The 22,774-nt window shown below is 38.0% G+C and overlaps 1 protein-coding gene across 3 annotated transcripts in view; it reads right to left on the bottom strand.

The window, feature by feature from the left end:
- The window catches only part of BTAF1 (B-TFIID TATA-box binding protein associated factor 1), a 53,648-nt gene that overhangs the window by 28,107 nt on the left and 2,767 nt on the right, over positions 1 to 22,774 (bottom strand). For 2 of the 3 annotated variants that reach the window (XM_064144684.1, XM_064144685.1), the window contains exons 3-9: positions 18,593 to 18,762; positions 16,252 to 18,117; positions 6,933 to 7,056; positions 5,840 to 5,954; positions 3,474 to 3,620; positions 834 to 997; positions 417 to 553 (exon numbers count right to left, since the gene is read on the bottom strand). In XM_064144684.1, the coding sequence (XP_064000754.1) occupies positions 417 to 553; positions 834 to 997; positions 3,474 to 3,620; positions 5,840 to 5,954; positions 6,933 to 7,056; positions 16,252 to 16,265 (701 nt within the window). In that variant the 5' untranslated portion in view covers positions 16,266 to 18,117; positions 18,593 to 18,762. Of the gene's footprint in view, positions 1 to 416; positions 554 to 833; positions 998 to 3,473; positions 3,621 to 5,839; positions 5,955 to 6,932; positions 7,057 to 16,251; positions 18,118 to 18,592; positions 18,776 to 22,774 lie in introns of those variants that run through there. The other variant, XM_064144686.1, reaches the window with a different exon arrangement.

Genomic DNA, 22,774 nt, shown 5'->3' with positions numbered 1-22,774 from the left:
AATACAGAAATTCTTAAATAAAATCAAGAAATTGTATGTTCTATACTGCTTGTCATTAAAATAACAGGCACAATAACAGGCCATTTGCAAACTGCAGTGAGGACACAGCATACATCAGAAGCTTCTATCTTAGTAACTGCTTATCTTTTGAAATCCTCCATTTTCATCCACTATTCTCAAGCCACATTTAGAAACCGGGAGAAACCACTTATTTAAACTGTAGCATCCAATTATTTCAAGATCTCTCTGAAGCCAAGTCCTTAACTAAAGCTCTTCTGAAATAGTGTAAGGCTTTTTATCATCAATACAGCTAGAACTTGAATGATTAAGATGCAAAGACTGGAGAAAGTTTTTCACCAGATAAAAATCAAATCACAGTGTCATCTTAAATGAAGTAAACCAGTTCACTATTATACCTCTTCTCATTTGTTTCCACTGCATCTCTGGATCTTTGCTTTGCAAATAGCTTAGCCATTCTTTTGGCTTTATTCTTTTGTCTACTGCTCATACCAGCTCGAAATTCTGAGTCAATTAACTCAGCAGCCTGAAGAGTCTGAAAGAGAAGTAATTTGCTGTCAATTCTCATTACAACGAAGCTACTGAAAAACTTCAAATACATATTGCTTTCAACTTCCCCAACCCTCCATTTCAAACTCAAGAGCAGCAGTTTGACATCAAATACTAACATACAACTATGGGCCAGAACAATTCAGGAAGCCAAAGCATGCCATGTTAGTCACTGATCATCATACTTTGAAGGTTATAACTGCATGGGCACAAACGAAGCTAACCCACTGTATTCCTTGCAGTCAAACAGCCCACAGTTTACCTACAGGTTGTTTGTTTAGTTGTGAAACTGAAGAAGGAGAATAGTCCAGATCTTCATCATTGAACAGATCTTCAGTATTCATCCCAATTGCAGCACCCATATCTAAGCCAAGCTTCTTCTGTAACAGTTTCCTCTGTCGTGCTATTCTCTCTTTAGGATCAATTTCACCTTAAAATCAGATTTTAACAAGGAGAAGACATGTAGGATTTCCAATTAGATCTTGCCACAAGGGATAACACAGACTCCACACAATTCCATGTAAACCCAACGGAGACCTTACTATTCATTATGACTCTGTTCATATAGCCTAGCGCATATAGCACACACCTAGACGTCACCATAATCTAGGCAAGTACAGCCCAGTGTTCTACATATATCACACTTTGTTCTAAGCCTTAACCAGATGTCCCACTATCTATCCTCCTCCATGGGAGGCATCCTGAAGCTGTGGGAATGAAGGTCAAAATGCTCACACGCTGCCTTGTTATTATTCCCTCTCACACTGCATTCCCATGAGATTATTGGGAGTTTTGCTCAACAAAGTAACAGAAGAAAGCCAAAAGTTACAGAATTAAGTTGTACTTGGCTAATACAGCAATAAATCTTTTAAACCAAATAACACTGATTCCCAGAAGATCCCAGGCAGAAAGCAGCTCCCATGAAATTCACTAAATTACATTGATCTAAACTAACTTTTTTTTTGAGCACACATATCATTGAGAAATCTGGTGATTTAAGCAGTTTAGGTTGGTTGCTGTTTAGGGTTTTCTGTTTGGTTTTGGGGTTTTGTTTGTTGGCTTCTTTTTCTTCATTGTTCGAATCTGTTCTTCCCATGCCTCAAATTTATTTTCCTCCTAAACTTTATCTTCTGTTGCGAAACACAGTCCTAAAAAATAAGGACCACCTAAAAACCCTTCAAATGTATACAATCCCGTATTCTGTATTAAAAGATGGGTTAAATCCAGGTGTCTCCTCCTGCCCAAGTTAACTCCACATGGCAATGCAGACTGATTCATAATCATGATTTTCCCAGGGTGCTGGAGTCTGTTAACAATCTTATTCTCAATTTTCACATGTCAAGCAAGACTCAGGAAGTTAGTAGAATAATGTTGTGTAGCTTCAGTACTTTAATTACTGAACACCTAGACTTTGGAAGTACATGAAAATGTAGAGCCCAAGCAGAGTCAACTCTCAAAGCACTGTCATACTGAGTTATCTTTTTACACACGTGGCATGGAAACCAATTAGAAGATTGGGCTTTTTTGGTCAAATACCTGCACAAAAACTTGCAAGGAGGTAAACAATATTGGCAGAATTTTGAGTTCTACACTAGATGGAGTTGAATTTATTAGTCAATTTTATGTACACCAGTAAGCTTTCTTTTTTAAAAGAAAAACAAAACAAAAGCACACCCTGCAGTTAACTGACAAGTAAAGAAATACAAACAAGTTCTATTCACAAAATATTTTCCCTTTCACAAGTTCATGTCAGGAAAAAAGGTCAAAGTTTGCTAATTCTAAAGAGTTTTTAACTTGCTTTATGGCCATTCACGTTGGCTGCTTGAAAAAGTAAGGTGCCATAAAATGCTGAAAAGGAAGTATCCTTTTATGTTTCCCCAATGATTAAAAAGCACTGAGTTATTTTAAGTTTCATTTTCATATTGTATTTTAAATTTTTCATTCATGAAATTATTTATGTGCAATCATATAATGCTGGGATAAGTATCAGACTTCTATGAACGAAACTATCCTATTCCATCTATCTCATTTTTAAAAGGTAGGGTTTAACTGGGAGTGATTAACCTTGTACAACACCTTATTATCCTAGCAGAAAAGATGGCAAGCAATAAAATAGCGACCATGCTTAACAGATAGGATACTGCTTAAGCGTCAGTTGCCAGAGGTTCTGCTCCTTGCTGAGCTAGTGATCTTCTGTGTACATGGCAAGAATAAGTGAGTCAGGCTATGCAGTCAGAGCAGATTCTTATCTACAGCACCTATATAATTTTGTGCAGATACTGGAAGAAGGCCTGGAATTAGAGCAGGAAAGACTACAGCAATAGCAAAAGTGTATGATCTTAGAAGATAATAATTCAATGCCATTACACTGATATAAACCAACTCTGTCAACTACAAAGTTACAGAAAGGTATCAGATAAGTCACATGAAACAAAAGACAACACTCAAGTACTGATATTTGACCCTCCAACTTGATAGCTTTATCCACTTCGTCATGCAATCTTTCCACATTTGAAACCTTCAAGCTTTCATACAGACTACATCCAACTACATTTAGGAACACTGTTTCAATGAAGAACAAGTGGTGACAGTTTCTGCACCTTCTAAAAAAGAAAAAAAGTCTAAAGAAATCTTCCAGAAGCCTGTAATACTGCTTTTTCTTCTCCCTCTTCCAGGTTTCCACTCCTCTCTCCCGTACACATACTAATTCTGACAAGAGAAAAATCAAGAAAACAATGTGCACCCTCTAAAAGATTAAGTTGAGGAAGACCAATTATTTTAGGCAGGTCTGTTATTTCCTAGCATTCCGAGGAACCATGGGCGATTTCAGACTCCTAAAAATGTGACATCACACTTTTCCAAACGAGTTAAGTTTTCTTGTCCACGAGTAAAATATAAAGATATACCTGATTTATCATCTTGGACTTCAAATTCTGCACCAGCGGATCCAAGGAGAGATGCACCATGTTTTAACAAACGACAAATATCAAATCTCTCAAAACGCAACCGATCTGTTGAAGGTGAATCCTCAATAGGACTTTCTGAGCCTGGTTCTAGACAGGACATTGAAAGTAACGGTAAGGACAATGCAGTGAAAATTCTGCTTACAGTTCTGGCAGAGGTTTAAATGAGAAAAACAGAAGAAAGATTTTCTCTTCTCCAAAGAAATCATCAGACATACGGCATGTTTTTTTACCAGGTGTGAAAGTTCCATTTCATGAAGACAGACATAAAAAGTTCACTTAACCAGAAAAAAAAATTTAACATGTTTCCCCTTGATAAATTTAGTTTTGAAATCCTGGACAATGACATACCACCAGGTGTTCTATGTCCACACACAGCCAACTTGCAGTATGAACTGCATATAGGTCACAAATAGTTTCAGCAAGAATCATACTACATAACATCGTCAAGAGACAAACACCCATAGTATAGAAGCTAGAAGAGTAATCTTAATAGACATGGGAGAAAGTCAGCTACCAGGGCAGCTGAAGACTAGTTTATCAGCTCTTCTAAAAATCTAGCTGCTGGAACTGCACAGTCCAATACTGATACAGAACAGATTTGCTCCTCACAGTGTCTTATTTTCTCTTTATGAATTAATTTCCACAGTATTCCCTCTCTTCAACACTCAAAAGATGAGCATTTTGTGGCTCCTAGTCACATGCAGCTCAATATCCAAGAATATTGGCTATTCCTATATAACCCACATCCTGCATTACAAGCAGCAGTATAAGTAAAAACTGATGCCTACAAGAAACGGAGTTCAGTGTTTCATCCAACACTCACATTTAAAAAAGCTTCTTCATTTACAACAGAATGAGTTCAAGTGCACAGAACTCTGTACAAAAGAAACACCACCTACATTTCTTTAGACCTGAAGAGAGTTAACATTTCATCACCCATATACAAAAAGTGAAGTGATTTCTAATATGAGTAAGAAGGTCAAGGCAAACAGATTATTGTAAAATGTGTATTTGGCTACAGCATCAAACAATTTAACTGAAATAAAGGAGATGTATCTGCATAGGCAGTTGGTACTATTAAATAGTGTTTTTTTCTCAAACACATGTGGTTAACCTTTTCAAATTCTTGCCTAGTAGGTATGCAAGAATTGGACAATGCCTCTGAAAGCTGCCATACTTGAAGACTGACAGGTTGCCCAATATCCAAGTAAAAAGATTAATTCTTGAAAGCAGACTAATGAAAGGAACTTCTATATTTGGTAAGATAGTAGAGTCTATAAATAATTAAGTATATGGACACACATGATTTATTGGGAGAATGGCTCTTGAAAAAAAAAAACTCTTATTAACCCAATTATTGGTGTCCTTAAACAGCTCTAAGTAGAAGATAGAAGGGGCAGAGAACATATTCAAAAACTTTTCCCAAGTTTTCACACACACATAAAATAGAAGGAATTAAGTTACCACAAAACTGGGTAAAATACCCTTTTACAAATCAAAATATTAACCTGTTAGAGATAAAAGCCAGCCTTGGAATCCTTCAGGGTTCAGTGTTTCAACAAGCTATCAGTCTTTAAGCAATGGGAAGATTTCACTACACACTCTTCTCCAAGCATGAGATGACAGTAAGCACTTTTTGTTAAGCAAAAGCCCAAAGGAGCACTAAGGAATCCAAGAAAGATTCTCAAGACAGATGAATATGTGGAAGAGGAAGATAAGGTGCAAAATGAGTATCCTAAACCTATAGCACACTGAATTCAGAACTGACAGTTAAACTTAAAGATTTTGGAGGCACTTCTGCGAGTTGTCTATATTCACTAATTTGTTGGGCAATGACAGACAGAACAGCCAGCTAAAAACTGGGCATCATCAAGTACACAACTTTGTCACTACACAAAAAGGAGAACATAATCTCAAACAGAATAGACTTCAGCAAACTGCCCTGTAATCTCCCTCAGAAAGGTGCTTTGAATAAGCAGAATAAGGAGAAAAAAGTGTCTGCAAAATATAATGACAAAGTTGATTAATGTCACAATTTTACTAGTTATTATTACTTATAAAAGCTTTTCCAGAATGGAGAACACAAGCATAGGAGTTTTGGAAGGAACAAGGGAATTTTGGAAGAAACAAAGATCAGGCACATTACTGTAACTGAATATGAACATCTAAAGCCAAATAGGTTTACTACAGCCCATGCATAAAAACAGTCTATGCTTATAAAACCAGAATGACACAGTCGCCTTAAAGAGCCTCATATCACAGTTTGCATCAAATGAACAATGAATTCTATATAATTTAAGGACCACCTTGTTTTGATCTTGGGGTTGGATTCCACTCAGGTACATTTTTCACTATTGCTTCAACAGCCTGGCCAGCTGCAATACGAGTATCCCAATTCGTACTTCTCAAATAGACTAAGACCTTTAAGAAGAGATTAATAGATATTTACTTTAAATGTACTGTCAGAAAATTCATCATCTATTGTGCCCTATTAAAATACACTTATAATGCTATGGATAATGTTCAAAACAATGAAGGACATGAAAACAAATCAAAGAAATGCAATCAGACTTGTCTACACTGCATACGGGCAGCAGTTCTCTTGCCACATTCAGACATCAAGAATTTGTAAGACATATTTAGTTCCATCAAACTCAGCCTTGATTTTCTCTAGGTACTGAATAAATCTTGAGACTTCTGGGTTTTTTTGCCTTCTAAAAGGAAGTGTTCAAACAAAATTAGACCCTGAAATCTGAAGTAATTTAACACAAAAGAGACAACAAGGGTCACTTAAAGCAACAATACATGCTTCTAAATTAATTTACCACTATGTCTTGCATTTGGAAAAAACTATTTCTCTCACTTGGAAGTGGCCTGGTATTCATTACTCTTTGGCCACTCTTCTGATACTATCAATTCTGGTAATGGCACCTGTTCAACAAGAGCAGAAGTGAGGTCATTCAGCCACCTCCAGCTGTATGATACAGACTATTTTTGGTGTCTTCACTAGACTTGGACAGATTGAAGTTTCAAACTAATACAAATCTCTTTCCACTTTCTAGCCCTTCTGAAGACAGGCAGCCTCCTGTATTTTTAATGCTGTATCACACAAGTAATCTTTCAAGGCAGAAAGAGAAATTTCTGTAAGACAGTAAAGCATCTCTTTAGAGAAGAAAATCTAAACATAGGCAAACACTGAATATCAATACGGAATACAAAGTGAAATCTCACTTATGTAATAATTTCAGAAGCTGACAGCTTCTAGTTTTCACAGAACCTCAGGCTGCTATGCTTTTAATTCTTCTTCCCACAGAATCTACACCCCTTTCAACTAGTTTTACTCTCACCACTAAAATACTGAGGGAAGAAAAAGAAAAGAAATAAAGGAAAAATTCTTACTTTGGACAGGAGATTATTCAGCTCATGAGGATGCAGTTTCACTACTTCCCCTAGTTGCTGTGCAGCTGCTTTTCTTGTTACTGGTGTTGTACCGGTGTCCAGTAAAATAAAGAGACGATCAAGTCTAAACATGATTGACAAAAACCGAAAATGGTAAGCTATTCATAGTTCATCTACCCATTTCAATCAATCTTCCCCTGTATTTTTCCCATTTATCTAATATAAACAGAACAAATGTTTGCTCAAAGACTCTTAATTGTCAGGGTGACAAATTTACTTTTCTAATGCATAGTTATTCTAAAAACACATTTAATTTGGTTAGCAAAGACAAGTTGTTAGAAACATCAGTTAAAAAAAATTAAAAGAAAAAAATTAATTGTTCCTTTCTTTGCTCAGTGGTAGAACATTTTCAATCTTGAAAAAAATACTGCTGAGTTGTGAACCACTATCTTCAAATTCTGACAGAGAAAGTAAAGGGCTTAACTACTTATATACAGTTCATTACAGTTTCTTTTCAAGACATAGTCTGTCATCTATATTATCAAACTCCTGCATTTCCAGAATACTACAATTTTTTACTATTAAAATATTTGCCCCCTAACTACCCAGAGCACAAGGCCAAATCTGATGTATTTACAGCTTTTAAATAATCCAATACTTTGGGGCTCACCCTGAAATACAAGAATTTAACCTGCGGATGTGGTTTTGGAGTAACTCTATATTTAAGGAAAGAGACCCCAAAGTTCTATTTTCAGAACAGTCAGCTTATTTCTTGTTTATAGAGTTACTGAATGAGAAAAAGTCATCATATAAGAGTATGTAAAAATAGAGACTACTTAGACAATCAAATCAATGATGGAAGTAACAAATGTTCCTTATTCTCTCCACTCTATGTGATGCAGTTAGAAGAGGGTGCCTAACATATCCATTAGTTTCTGGGCAATATAAGGTTATATTGAATGCAACTCTAGAGTGTGTCCATGTGGTGCAACTGTAATTGTCTCATCTAGTTTTCATCATAAAAATATTCTTCCAAATATTACAACAATATAAAGCTGGAATTTACACAGCAGCGAAAGTCACCTAATGATAAGACAAGAAATGTGATGATACAGGTACCCTGAAAGACTCCCCCTCCTCAAAGATGTACATTAGGTTTGAGCAAAGATGGGAAAAGACAAATGTTTTGCCCAGTCTCTTCGCACTAATCACATTTCACAAAAAAATTACTTTAACATTAGTTCAAATAATTTAAAAAAAACAAAACAAAAAACAAACCTACACACACAAAAAAAGAACAATCTCTTTCTAGCATCACCGAGATTTGTATTTTGACTTGCTTAAAGCACACTTACTCCAAAACCTAAATGTTCTCACGACTGAGGAAGCTTGCTCTGACTTGATTGCTCTCTTCTTTAAATTCACCCATTTAATTTTTCATCTCTTGGTCAAACTTCAGTGTTTCATACTCAAGAAGTCTGCCATTTACCACCACCCACTAGCAAAGTATCTTTTTTTTTCTATCTCCAAGGTCAAGAAGAACATATAACTTACGACCACTTCCTCAGTTATAAACCTTGCTCAAATGTGCGTATGTCAGAACAGGAGGAAACCACTGTGACAGCCTACCCTCAAAAAATCTCAAGTTTAGTTCCAATCTTAGTTACACTACTAGATCCTCAATTGCAAAACCCACAACTTTTTGAAGCCGTATTACCTACAAAATGCAGTTGGTTGGTAAGGTTTTTTAACCTGCAGTATGCTTGGTTTGTAATTCATGATTTTAAATTGTGATAGGCCTAACATAAAATAAAGCAAAAAAAATATTGTCTCACATCACTTCAAGAAGTTTGCAGCATTCAAGTGCAACAAAATAAAAAGAAACAGGATTAGCAACTAATGCTAACAATAACTAACAGCACTCCTGGGCATGCTAACTGTTCTTCCTTTCCCTTCCCCCAGACTTCCCAGATGTACAATAGCCAAGTAATTAGTATTTTGAGAGTATTAAGATTCTTAAATTAAGTTTTGGCGACGTTGCAGTAGAATATGGCAGAGCCTGAACTCTTCTGCTCTAGCTGGAAGGGTACCACTGAGCAAGTTGCCACCGGTCAGCATTGCCAGGATATTTTAAAATTCAAGTTTTAATTCTAAGTTTCATTAAGAATTAACAAATACTAAAAATTGTAAGCAAACTAGTTTTGAGGAGAGAAATTTCTCAAGTTATGGCAAGGCTTTCATTCTCAGAACAAGTCAGTATTTTCTAAACTGGTTATCAAAGCCAAAGACAACTGAAGAGTTTGCTAACAGCATGTGGTTCTCTGCCTCTCATGCTAGAGAGTGATGTAAGCAGAGCACATTCTGACTCACATCATTCACAAATAGTATACACAGAAGTCCAAATCACTGTGGTAGAGTGGAATGCTCTACAATGCAGATAAAAATTTTAACTATTTTGTGAAAAAGCTCAACACAGGCTGTCAGAAAAGCTGTTCTAAGCATATAGAAAATACAAGCAAACAAGAGGAATACAGTGAGTACTTAGGGAAAGAGATCCTACCATGGTATGAAAAACCTAAATACTAATAAATGCCCAAAATTATATACTCTAAACTTATTTCTCCTGCATGTTAGCTACTGCACTTAGAACTTAAATAGAAGGTCCTTCACATTTAACTCATAAGGAAAGATTTAGATAATCCTTCTCACTTATCTGACTGAATCTATTGCTTCTTGATAAAACAGCAACCATACACCACCTCTATGTGAATCCATGTTGTACGGGTGCATTACAGAGCACAAACTTTTTCGAAGTGGTAGATGTCTCCTTCCTCTCACTTGAGAGCTTTGAGATATTCTAATCAGTGCTGCACTATATCAACAAGATAGAATTGAAGCAAAAATTCAAAGTTCTTACAAACAGCAATTGCATTAATTTTTTTTTTCTTCCAATAAATATCATGTGAACTTTTGAAGTGACACAGAATTCATTAGAAATATTTCTGACACAGAAACATCAATTCAGGTGCATCCCGTAACACTTGACTCTTCAGAATCAACCATACGGAATCAGCAGGTGCAACACAGTATGCAGGACAGCCCTGTCATTCTGAAGTGGCAAGCACACATTACACCATCTACTCTGTCACCAGGGATGTCGATTAAGCAAGAGAATTCTCCCCACATAAATATTACAAGTCATCGAACGGAAGATTTCATTAAAGTATACTAGTTTTGACTAAACCTTGAATTTTTACTTTCAGAAGTCACCTGAGGGATACTCAAAAGTAACCAGGTCTCTGATCAAGATACCAACAAGAACAGCCATCTCAAACTGGATCAGATTCCTCCACCACTAGACTACTATCATTTCATCTTACCTGAAAACTTTACCCGAAAATTTTACCCTCCCTTCACACACTCATGCACAAAATTAGAAAACGATTTCAGGTAAGAATAATTCCAATATTAAACAATTTCATTTGGATTCCCAGTAATCAGAATAGCAACACTGGCTGTCCTAAGAAGGAAGATCACCTCTCTAATTGGTGTTGCTATGTGGAATGACTACACACACAGGCTTAATTTGGTTAACTGAAGGAAGTTTTGTGAATAAAAGTACATAGAAACTATTACTGATCCTCAGTCCTAAACATAACAAGTCTTTTTGTGCTTCCACCACATTATCACAGCAAAGACTACAAATAAAAACCAAAGGAACAGAGGACAGGCATGAAAAGAAGTACTTTGACAAGGGCCACCACACCTAACTCAAGGCCACTCTTCAGGTAGCATGGTGATACCATGTTGTAGTTACTGCTTTCCAAATGGTTTTGCATATTCAGCATTAAACTGAGTTACACATGATTGTATGAAGGCGTAGTAGGCAAATCTTGCAACAAATTACTTGTTCTGTTCTTCAGGCTACTTGTAAGTTCTCTGCTGCCTAAAAGTGTCTCCAAACAGAGAGCTGAAATCTATTTAAAGGGACAGTGATGGAAATACTTAAATTGAACTGTATAGCATTCCTGTGAAAACTAGGTGATGTGGATTTGAAAGCTCTTCAACTACAGAGGCTATAGCAAGCTATTAGTAGGATAATTAATGACCAGATCAAAATACAGAAGTGAACAACAATATCTCAAAAACATTTCCACAAGACGACATATGCAGTTGAATGATATAAATATCTTGATCACTCCAGTGTAAGCAATTCCAGATGAGGAAATTTCTCTTCATCTCAGCAAGTTGATGCTGGGAAGAGACAATGAACTGATCATTGCTGTCAATGAAGTGATCTGTCTGGATTCTACATGTCTGTGTACATCAGTATTCTGGGTGCAGTTTCTGACAGTAAAGGCCAAGTGGTACAGAACAGCTCATCAAAATTGCGTGGCTGAGTGAAAAAAAACCTTAGTGGGGCCCCAAGAACACTCTGATATCAAACTTTGCCTAGACCTCTTTGGAAAACTGCAAGCTAGAACCCATGGGAAGGCAAGGTATAGTTGGAGGTTCATAGTATAATATTTTGAAACCCAGAAGGTTCCTCCCAGGAACTGTTTCTTAGTACTGCAATTGCCCAGAAACCTAGAGAACATCATTAAACTGAAGTTTACACTTGACAGTGCTTGATGCTCACATCAGAATTTAATCTTATTCTAACAAAGATGCTTTAGTTTTTCTTGCTGACCTGATAATCCTTTGGTGGTATTTTATCATCTCAGAAAATCCCAGGTTGATTAGCTTCACAACTCAAAACACTCAACCCCCCATTAAAGCATGCATGAACAGTCAAATAATAAAGTAACTTTCCATTACACAACTGGCAAGCTGAAAAAAAAAAACTGAACAGAAATCAAATCATAAAATGTGTGATGATGCACATAAGAATGGACTGTGGGTTTATTTCTCATGGGTAGGAGACTGTAGAGAACATACTTAAGAAGCTGGGGCTGTGGACAAGAGAGAAATCTTGTTTCCTGGGAGGGCAGTGAAAGTGATACCTCGAATGAAGCAAGAGTTCCATGACCACACTGGTGACAGCATTATATACTGCATATGGAAGCCAAATGATTGCTAAAATTAGCAAAATTAACTGTGTATGGAATGCATATTTTGTATAACACACAATCCATAGCTTTAAGTTGTATAAGTTTTATTTTTAAGGTACCGCATATTACCTACATCAAGCAATGTGCCCCAAAAACATATGACACACTAAAAATGTTAAGACTAAGAAATTAAAACAGCTGTAGGCACACTAATAAAAAAGGTCTATCATCAAATTACATAGGGAATACCTTGGTGAGAATTCAAGTTGTGTGAGAATGCAATCAGTGTGTGATCCCGACTTTCCACTTTCAGTCTATTAGGTGCCTTAGAAATTTTACAGTTCTAGCTCCTTTGGGCAGTAGTGTATGTGCTACTGTCCACTGTTTCAGTCTCCAAGTTAACCCTCATCAACAAGAGAAAAGACTAAGTTTTCCCCTCCTTTTTAGTCAGAACTTCAATGACATAGGTTATAGAGCACCTACCTATCCTGATGGCACAGGCATATGCCTTTTAGTAGTCATAAAAACATACTTCTCTTTCAATTTAACTCTTGTTTTTCATGCAAGAGTAGCTGCAAGGCAATAGCTTCCAAATAAGCTAGAAATGAAGTTATTTCTTTAGAAGTTGTAGAACAACTCCAAAAGAACATTTCTAAAAGGTACACAGGGCTTATAAAAGATTGTGTTTGTTACACAAGTAATGATGGAGCTCAGTGCAACTATTCATGCTTTGGAAGTCACAGCTCCACACTTCAAAAGCAAAATATGAGGCCTGCTTATTTTCCAGAAACTTCCACTATCATGGCATTCTGACATTATTAATTGTGAAATAAAAACTAGGTCCTAATCTACATATTAGCAGTTACATGCAAATCCAAGTAAATGAAAACACTGAAAACTCCAGAATTTTATGGAACAAATCAAGAATAGCTTGCAAGAGCCATATGCTCTCCTACACTTGCTTAAGGAAGCATCTTGAAAAACACTCTGAAGAGGTTGTCAAAAGTATTTCAGGACAAACTTAAAGATTTACCTATTAAAACAGAAATGTTTATTCTGAATGCATCTTACCAGCTTTGTGCATTTCATCACACTTTAATAGCATATTTGTTTTCCTTTAAACAGCAAGTGCCTCAAAAATAGAACAAAGCCATTAACAGCCTTGGTGTTGGTGTCTTTGAACACATGAAAGGAATTCACATGGATTTTTATTAGATATTGAGACTTTCAATTCTTTATTATCTACTGAAACTCAATCACTATCAGTAACTTAGAGGTCTTATCATTTTCCATAAATTGGCAGTAGTGTTTTTTTCATCTCAAGTATCTCAAAAGATCACTAGTGAGCCATTGTTTTTATTCACTTGGATCATAAACTTTGTAGGAATGAAGCTGAAGCAAAATTTTCACTTCTCTTTTTCCTTCTCAGTTCCACTATCAAGATTTTTTAAATTATTATTATTAGCTATGCAAATATTATACTATTTCAAATATATTTTTAAGACAGAAGACAGGAAATGAAGCCTACCAAAGCAGCTTGCGCATTCAGAGAAAGAACATCAACCTTCCCACCCACTTACACATATTTTGGAGGATTGTTCATTAGTCCGTCTTTTCAGCACAGAACTATCAGCAATGAACATACACAAACCAACTATTCTGCAACATCTTTTGGTGTGAGCTATCTAATGTTCCACTTTTAGATAAACTTTAGTGTATTATCACAGAAGTGTTATACATGAACTGAAGACTTGCTTCTGTAGCACAAGAATGAGACAAAACAAGCATGTATGCATGCAGCACAGCATGAAGTATTTGTAATTTTTTGAAGTAAATTTCAGTAAGCTGCAATTACTTTTAAGATGACCTGATGATGCAAAGCTGCAAATTCTCACTTCAATTTTGAGATATTCTAAAGCCCTACATTTCTGAGATATTTCAAATTTCCTATTTGCTTCAATCTTCCTGAACATCTACTAGTCTTGAGACAGCAGAAACTAAACTTTATGGGGAACACAACTACTTCATAGTTTATGGTTTTGAGAATGTAAAAATAACCCCACCACCACCTCCAAAAATGGCTATTTTCTAAAATATGGCTATACCACGGAACTAACCTAAATTAATTTTTTTAATTAACTGTAATGTTTGGCATGCACTGAGCAAAAACTATGGTTCTTGGAGAAAGATAAATTTGAACAAACTCCTCCTTAATGCTCGACACTTGTATAGTTAATAATTCAGCAATGGACTATTATGTCGGTTCTTTGAAAACAAAACATGTAACTGTTAATACCTAAAGAAAGAGTGTTGATCTCTACAATTAAATGGAGCTGGTAGAGAAGCTGGAACATCTACACTCTTTACAGAGACATAATTATGGGGTATAAAAGCCTATAAAATTATTTGCAATACATCTGAACGGAAAAGGACCTCAGAAATTCAATGTTCTGAAGTAGAAGGTGAAGATAATATTGTTTTTAATTTACAAAAGCAACAATAACATTATATCACCAATTGTCAAGAATTTCTATTTAACTCTAAAGCACATGGACAGGTTTTGCTGTATCCATTCAAAAACATGTACAAGGCCAAATCTACACAGTATAATTTCTTACTCTTGTAGAAACACCACAGTTTGCCAGGAATAACGAAGATGTTACAGCACTCTAAAATCTTTTATCTAATTTAGATGGGGAACTTAAACAATTCTATAGACTCAGCAGTATTATAGCACTTTTATTAAAGTTCTATACCTTGTAATGTTCAACTGATTTAACATTTTAATCTTAAAACTGTAATCTGAAGCATTGTATTATGTGACATTAGCATACCAACTTTTTAAGTGCTCCATAAGGAAAACTTAGAACTGAGCCTTACCCAAAAGAGATTCTTCTTTCCTGTCAGTTACCAGACCAAACAGGTGTTAACCAAATCTTTGCATACAGCACTACTGCTTTTCACTAAAGGCTGGTGGTTTCACAGAAAAACACAGTCAACCGAATTTTAAACCAGTCTTCACCATAGACAATCCCAGCATACAGCTGTAAAGATGTATCTTGATATTCCAGTTAGCCCTCATATCACCTGTGCATTAACACAGTTATTTAAACAGTCTGCCCTAAACCTACTGTAATTAGAATACTGCTCTATTTTACATGATTGCTTACAGTAGCATTTTAATGTACACTGTAGTCTCACTACAGCAGTCCTTACTACTTCCAGATTCCTATGGCCAGCCTTGGAGAAAAAAACAAACCCAAACCAGCCCAATATATAACAGATTGCTAAAAACATACAAGTATAAGTTAAAGGAACTACAAAGCTCAAACTAAAAACACCTACTATTAGAAGTCTTAAAAGGGGTACTGCTGTTAATAAATTCTGGTTAATAATGAAGTTCCATTTTAAACGTACACATCTTTTCTTTGCTCACAGAGCTGCAAACTTATTCACACACAGCTTGAGAAAATTTACTTTTGATAGAGCACTTTGGTAGCACAGAGATACTACCAACATGTGACTTGAAGCTAATCTACCACAAGGTTAATTTGGATTTATGGTTTCAACTATCCTGCCAGGCAGCTTAACATACCTATTTCACACATATGGGGGGCATGGGGGAGGTAAAAATAAAAATAATAATTAATTTGTGGTCTATGCTTCTTATAAAGCAGCTCCATCAAGGCATGCCTCTGTATCTGTGAATACTTTAAAGGCTGGCACACCCCAGCTCACATGTGTGTAAGTAGATACTACCTAATATCTTGAGGCAGAGCCAGAACACACTAATCACTTTTCTCCATGGAAGCCTGTTTTACAAGTAAGGCCTCGGAAAGGCAAGAAGGTTTCTTACCAATTTTTGAGGCTCAGTATCACTATCCTCTGTTCCCTAATAGTATAACCCTAGGAAGGGCTGGCCAACAAACTAGCGTCGAATTCAGGAAGCCTGAGACGCCCCAAGAGCTCCTGCGGCCCGAGGAAGGGAGGGGGCTTCTCTGTGCGCCACATACGAGAGCTATCCCAGTCCAAGAACGAAACCCAGACGCCGCAGCACGCAGCCACCCCTTAACTCTACCGAGACGGGCCACTCCGAGGAGTGCGGAGATCCCGGCAAGGCCTTCGCAGGCTCCCGAAATGAGAGGAGATAGAAACCGGACACTCATTTTCATCGCGGCACCCCTCGAAGCCAAACCACACGGAGGGCCAGGAATTCCGAGCCATCGCTACCAGCCCTCCTTTTCCCACCCTTCCCGGCTCCCACCGACCTGGAGACGGCCATTGCCGCCTGGAGCTGAGCCTCGTTAAAGGGGAGCGGCAGGACAACAGGCGGGGGGCCGGCGCCGCTCTCCCAGGAAAGAGGGCGCAGGGCCTAGCTCGGGCCTCTAGGGCGCCGCACCCGGCCTCGGCCCCGCCGGCGATCCGCGGGGAGCGGCTGAGCGCAGCTGTGGCCTGCAACGGTCACAGTTTCGCCCCCCCCGGGAACACAGCAGCAAAGCGGGCAAGAGCAGTGCACAATCCTCGGAGCGCGGGTTAAAGCTTCTATTCCCCCATCGCTGGGGCGAAGCCCAATGCCTGGTTTTATATGAGCAGCCATCTTGTATTTATTCCCTTCCTCCATGATAGCCGCTTCCTGATTGGCAAGAACGCACGGCCGCAGCCAATGGAGAAAGCACTTCTAAGAGCGAGGAGGGAGGGCGTACGCAGCGCTCGGACTGAGCAGGACCGGCCATGGAGCCTGCCGAGCCTGCTGGGGGTGCGCTGGCCTCCAGCGGGACGTACCATGTACACAAGGGGAAGGGGGAGTCTCGAAGGAGAATGCCCCAGTCCCTCACCCCGAGGGAAGAAGAGAGGCACCACAACGCGGAGTACACGCATTTATTTGTCAGTTCACCGGGTGATGGCTTTTCTCCACCAACGTGGCGGAAAAGGGCAGCTAAGAACTAGGCGGAGTTCACGGCGCACTCCCCACTCGACGGGGTGCGTTGCCTCTAGGTTTCAGACCGGTTCTCCAGCGCGGACCCTGGTCCCGCGAAGACTACGGCACCCGGCGTGCAGCGCGGTCGGCGCCGCGGCCCCTGCGCGGGGACGCAGCCCCAGCACTTGCTGGGGCCCGTCTTGGCCGAGCGGGTGGCTGCCTTTTTGTGTGCATTTGAGCTGGCGCGATCTAGTCCCGCAAAGAAATGGGCACTCAGGGATGATTCACTTCGGTTATTCGCAGTAGTTCATTAGCGGGCATCAGCCGCCTCCTCCCTACGTAGCGTCTGAGCCGCTCCCCACGGCGCGGCCCGGTCACCCGCCGTGTTACCGTCTAGTGTATGCCGGCTGGCTGGTGGTTGAGGCAGCTAGCGTGTCCTAGACCGGCAGCGCTCAGAGCGGACTGTGCAGAGCAGAATTGGTCTTCAAGGTCCGCAGCTTGAGCAGCTGGCCGCAATTGCCGTTACTTTTAGGAACGGAAAACAAGCTTTCCAAGTGCAAGTTAGCAGCTTCGATCAGATCCAGAAAAAAAGAACCAAGTTAATTGAAATTATTAATCAAATGTTAGTGATCCCAGACAGGGACGTAAATTTACCTGATACACAGAACTTCTCGTGATAAGCTGAAAACAGTACTTTTTTTTCCCTGCAAGTGATCCATGAATTTACATACATAAATGTATTTGCATGATACTGTTGGATAAAGTTTTCCTCTAAAGCCCATTGTGGTGCATGTTTCATACCAGGGCTTTCTATAGGGATTTCTTACGGTAGTCTTTATACCAAAACAAATCTTCACATACGGGTTTGCTCATTCATTCCTCATTAACACCTGCAGGTTCCAGAGACACACACTAATTCCATCTGCATGATCATTGTCTTTTTAAATAGTTCTATAAACAAGACACTCAGTTCTTATCCATGTGGGTCTGGCCTATACTTGAGTCCTTTAGAACAGTTTGCTCCTTTTCTTGTATTTTCAAAGTAGCTCCGTGGTGAATAGGAGGTGATGTTAAAGTGGCAATCAAACAGCAGTATCAGTCATCACAGAATGTGATCAGAGCAAAGCATTTTTTTGTCACAGTTCAATAACTCAGACAATGCCTTTTCCATTAGGCTCTGATGCAGTAACTACCTTTAGATAGCTCAACATGTCTCCTGTAGCAAAATACATAAAAAATTGCAGTGAGTTTAATTGGAGACCAAGAGACTTGTACTGCAGTACTCCAAAACAACACTCATCCTAATTTTTGCTAACATATGCCACCATGTGTTGCAGGCGCATCTGCCTGGGTCTCTGACTGAGATGTGTGTATGTTTCACGTGATGGGGTGGAACAGCATGGAGTTGGGTAGGGAGCAGCAAAGACCAGGCTGAGGGTGGATATGCTGCTAACATGGATGTATGGCAAACATCCTTGATAATATTTCCACATGTGTTAGCCAAGAATTAGCAATCATTCTGTCTTGCTGTGGGCATTACTGAAATGACCTTCAGGTGCCCTTTCTTAACACTGTATGTTCTCTTAGGTTCATTAAAAAAACATTTTGTGCATTCTTTAACGAGCAAGGCAGAGGGCACATCAAACATGCAATAAAACTTGGGTTTAATAGCTCCATAGGGGTTAGCCTACCTGATAAATGCAGAGAAAATAAATATTAATGGTGGGTCATATGTGCTGAAGTACTTTCTGAAATTATAAACTGCAGTCATAGCATCATAGAATCAATCAGGTTGGAAGAGACCTCCAAGATCACCCAGTCCAACCCATCACCCAGCCCCATCCAGTCCAAGTAAAACAATCTGTAAAAGATCAAAAGAATGATATATTATTTACTCAATAGAAGGCATTCTGGAAACACAATTCATATTTTTGTATATTGATGTGATATTTATGTAAAGCACGTAGTTACAGAACTACTCACCTCTATCTTCTCTGTCCTTTTCCTACACTGTGTGAAAACCATTTTTTCTTTGTCCATGCATCTCTTCACCTGTTCCTTAAGGCATACCAATCCTTTTTGCACATTTATTTTGACCTGTTTTTTAAGGAGTGCCTATATATTTTCTCCCGTTTCTTTCCACATATGTTAAAGGAACCCCCCCTACAAATGTGCTGTGTCATTACACCCTCTCAAACCTGTTCCTAAATTAGATAAACCCCAATAATTTTCAATCAGTTGTTATGTTGTGATCATTACCTCCCTGCATTGATCTCTATTTTTATTTTGTTTTCATCCTCTTGCCAGCTGTGTCCACCTGTGAACTCTCATTGCTTAGTCTGCAGATTCATAGCAGCTGCAGCTTTCTTATTTGCTATATATGCATATAGAGCCTTGGGAAAAAAATAGTGCAGACTCTTAAGTGCTACAGCTGTGCAAATAGTAGATGACAGAGGCAGAGTTTTCCTGGTAGCATGCCCCCTGATTAAACCTGAGATACCATAATCTTCTACATGTTTTAGCCTTCTGCTTTTATTTTCCCAGTTAGTTGTTTCCTCAAGGTTGGTAGATTTATATTGCTTAGGATCACACCAGCCTCTCTGTAACTGTGGGTATAATATTTGATGCCTCCTAGTCTGCTAAAAAAGATAATTTTCATAATAGTTAGCAGATACTGTAGTGGCTGTCTTATTTGATTTCTAAATTCCCTTGGAAATTTTGTCTGAAGAGAAACTAGTCTTAGAAACTTGTCCCTGCTTAGAAGTTTTTTCAGACATCTTACTGCTTGTGTCTTAAATCTTATCTGCTTGTGACTTAAATCATTACCATTATTTTGATTATCTTGGGAATAAATACTCTGACATGTATTATGGTAACAAACCAGTTACCTTGTAAACTATTTCTAACATAGTTAAAATGTCTCAGTTTTTGTTGTACATTTAACCTTTTCTTCCCCAAGTATTATTTAGTCTTTCTAGTTTTTATTTTATGTTTAGGTTAGGTGTCACTGGAATCTTATTTCTGATTGATTAAGGATATTTTTAAGCCTCTTTGTATATGATCTTCCTTTTAAGCTCTTCACTGTAAGATGGAGGCTGGATACTGACTAATAAATCCTCATAGTCAAAAAAGTACCTCAGAGATACCCATGAAATGACAAATCAAGGCAAAAGCACTGCCACCCACAACAAAGATTAGCAACATTTGTGGAAAGAGTTTGATGGGCTCCAATTTCTCAACATCAAACAGGACTGCGGTAATGCTCACTAAGTGAAAATCACCATCTCAGAGGTTCCAAATGCCACTAGAACTGTAGAATTACCTCATTAGATGCCATTAACATTGCACATTCATCATTGTACATACAATCTTTCTGAATGAGAGGCTCCTGATATGACAAATAGATATAGAAACCTTGTGATTTGCTTTTGTGATCTTCTGTTCCCAGGAAATCTGTCTCATGAAATTACACAGACTGTTTCAGAAGTGGTGCTCCTTGCTCTTCTCCATTATAGACAGATACTCTGTACACCTAATCAACCTTGTACATGATCTGTAATTTCTCCAGCATTTATTTCCGTGCTCTGAAACTTCTTGTTTTCTAACTCAGGGCTACTCTTCACTGTATTTTATAACAGATGAAACTTAAATTACTGACATTTTTGGACCCATTTTTATGTATAAACCGTGGAAGTTCAATATAGCTGTTAGCCATGACCCTGATTTAAAGAAATCTTTTATACTTTGCATAGTTTATTGTTCCTGTGACGTGTTTTTTTTAAGGAAATGGTATAAGCTATCAATTTCATATAGTTCTTTTTTTCCAAACAAACTTCTGTGTTTATGTTTAAATCCTCCCCTTTTTCACATTTTCTGCTTGGTGTTACTAGTAACTACACTACTTCCTATGTTAAAGAAAGTGACTAAAGGATATGTGCATATAAGTACAGTACTGAAATATTAGGTGATTAACACTAGCAAATGTGGACAATTGCATCGTTATACCAGATCTGTCACTGACATTTAGGAGAGAAGGGATCTCTGTTTATATAGAGAAATGTACATTTGTCATAATGCACACATACATACGTTTATATGTAGATACATACATAAAAGTGAATTTAATATTTCATATCCAGAATTAAGACTGAAAGGAAGGAAAGCTCCTATCAAGTATCTGAGTGGCTTTTTTGGATCCAGGTAACAGGCCAAAATGAGCCACAGTCAGGGACAAAGAGAAATGGAAATAATGAGGTCAAACTCTTTCTATAAATCTCCAAGATTTTCTGCATAGTCCTGTGGAAGAATGCAATATGAAAACAACACAAGAGAAGCAAGGAGAGACCTTTTAGTGAGGTCTTCTGTTATTTAAGCTTGTGTTGCTCCTAAGTTTTTTTTTCTTTATTTAATTTTAGCAGTTCACATTTTTTTTTCTCATGAGCTAAGGCAAGAGGGACATTAGCCTGGGCAGTAACAAAAAAAAAAGGGCATATAATTCCAGTGTGCACAAACTGAATACAAAGAGCATAAATAGAAAAGCACGACATAAGGATTCAGAAACGCACTATAATGCTGAATAAACAGGGCCAGAGGTTTCACATCTAGTCCAGCTCTTTCCAAAAGCTGTTGCTTTTCAAAGATAGAAAAGAAAGCTAATCTGTGGCCATCATCACAAGTTCTGCTGCAGTTAGTGAGTTTAAATTCATTTTAAAAATAAGTCCAGTGCTCCCTATAACTACTACATTAAATGCTAGAAAACAATGTTTTTCTCTTCTATATAAGCCCTGTTTCTCAGAATGTATTTTAGGCCTATTAAAGATTTCTGGTCTGTAACTGTTGAAAATCAGAAATTTCCATTCACTGTATACCATGTTTGCTATTAAATAGCTCCAGTGTCATGTGGATACCAGGACATGGTGGTCCTATTGTTCATCTAATGTGTGCAGACAAGGGTGAATCACCCTTGTGATTGCATTCACTTTGCAATACCAATTTACACTTTATTTTTTCTACTCACTACATGCATCCAAAAGATGGATTGAGATGTGATTAACAGATACCAGCAATGGCTTGTGCTCTTATATTCTCCTTAAAAGGTTAATTTTGGTAAGTTGCAAAATAAAAACCTCACTTTGTGTTGGAAGATGCCCTTTGGAGAACTGTATGAGGATAATCCTCATCTGTGTCAACTTTCAAATTCACACTGGGGGGTCCTTCACTTTCCTTTATGGAACATTCAGTCCTGAACATTCCTCACAGGAAGAATGCCTCCTGCTTTCAGTACGGTTCTACATTGATTTGCTCATTGTACTTATCATAAAAGCAGTTTTTTTCAGATTTGTTTGTTGCAGTTATGAATTAAAGCTTAAGTTTTAGGTAGTGGGTGCATTAATAGCAACATCATAGTGTGTTTTGATGGTGTCCTGAAAGGGCAGTGGGACAGGTCTGTATTTGTAACAAAAAAATTGGATTTCTCACATTCCTCAAATGATAGAATTCATGATACCCAGTTAAAACCTATCTTTTCAGTGTGTGAAACAGACTTGAGGAGCAGTTTCTTACTTGTCTAAAATTCTCATTGGATTCTGGAGGGAATATCTTCAGGATATGGTACTAAACATACACTAATTTTAAAGGGAAACCTTAATTACTTTTAAGCTCTCACATGACTTTATTGCAGGATTAGAAGTCTGAGGATTCCTGTATTTTTTGAGAAGTTGTTCACATCAGCATGGTGCACATACAGAGCCACAGGCACAGACAGAAGACCCAGATAAGAAGTTGCCAGGAACTCCTCCCCCGACATGTGCCTTCTTTTTATACTCCATAACCTTTCACCAGCTTTTTACACATGCATCTTTTGCACATTTCTT

Source organism: Pogoniulus pusillus, chromosome 6 (genome assembly GCF_015220805.1).
Source record: "Pogoniulus pusillus isolate bPogPus1 chromosome 6, bPogPus1.pri, whole genome shotgun sequence".
Lineage (NCBI taxonomy): Eukaryota > Metazoa > Chordata > Aves > Piciformes > Lybiidae > Pogoniulus > Pogoniulus pusillus.
This window is presented reverse-complemented; position numbering and strand designations above follow the sequence as displayed.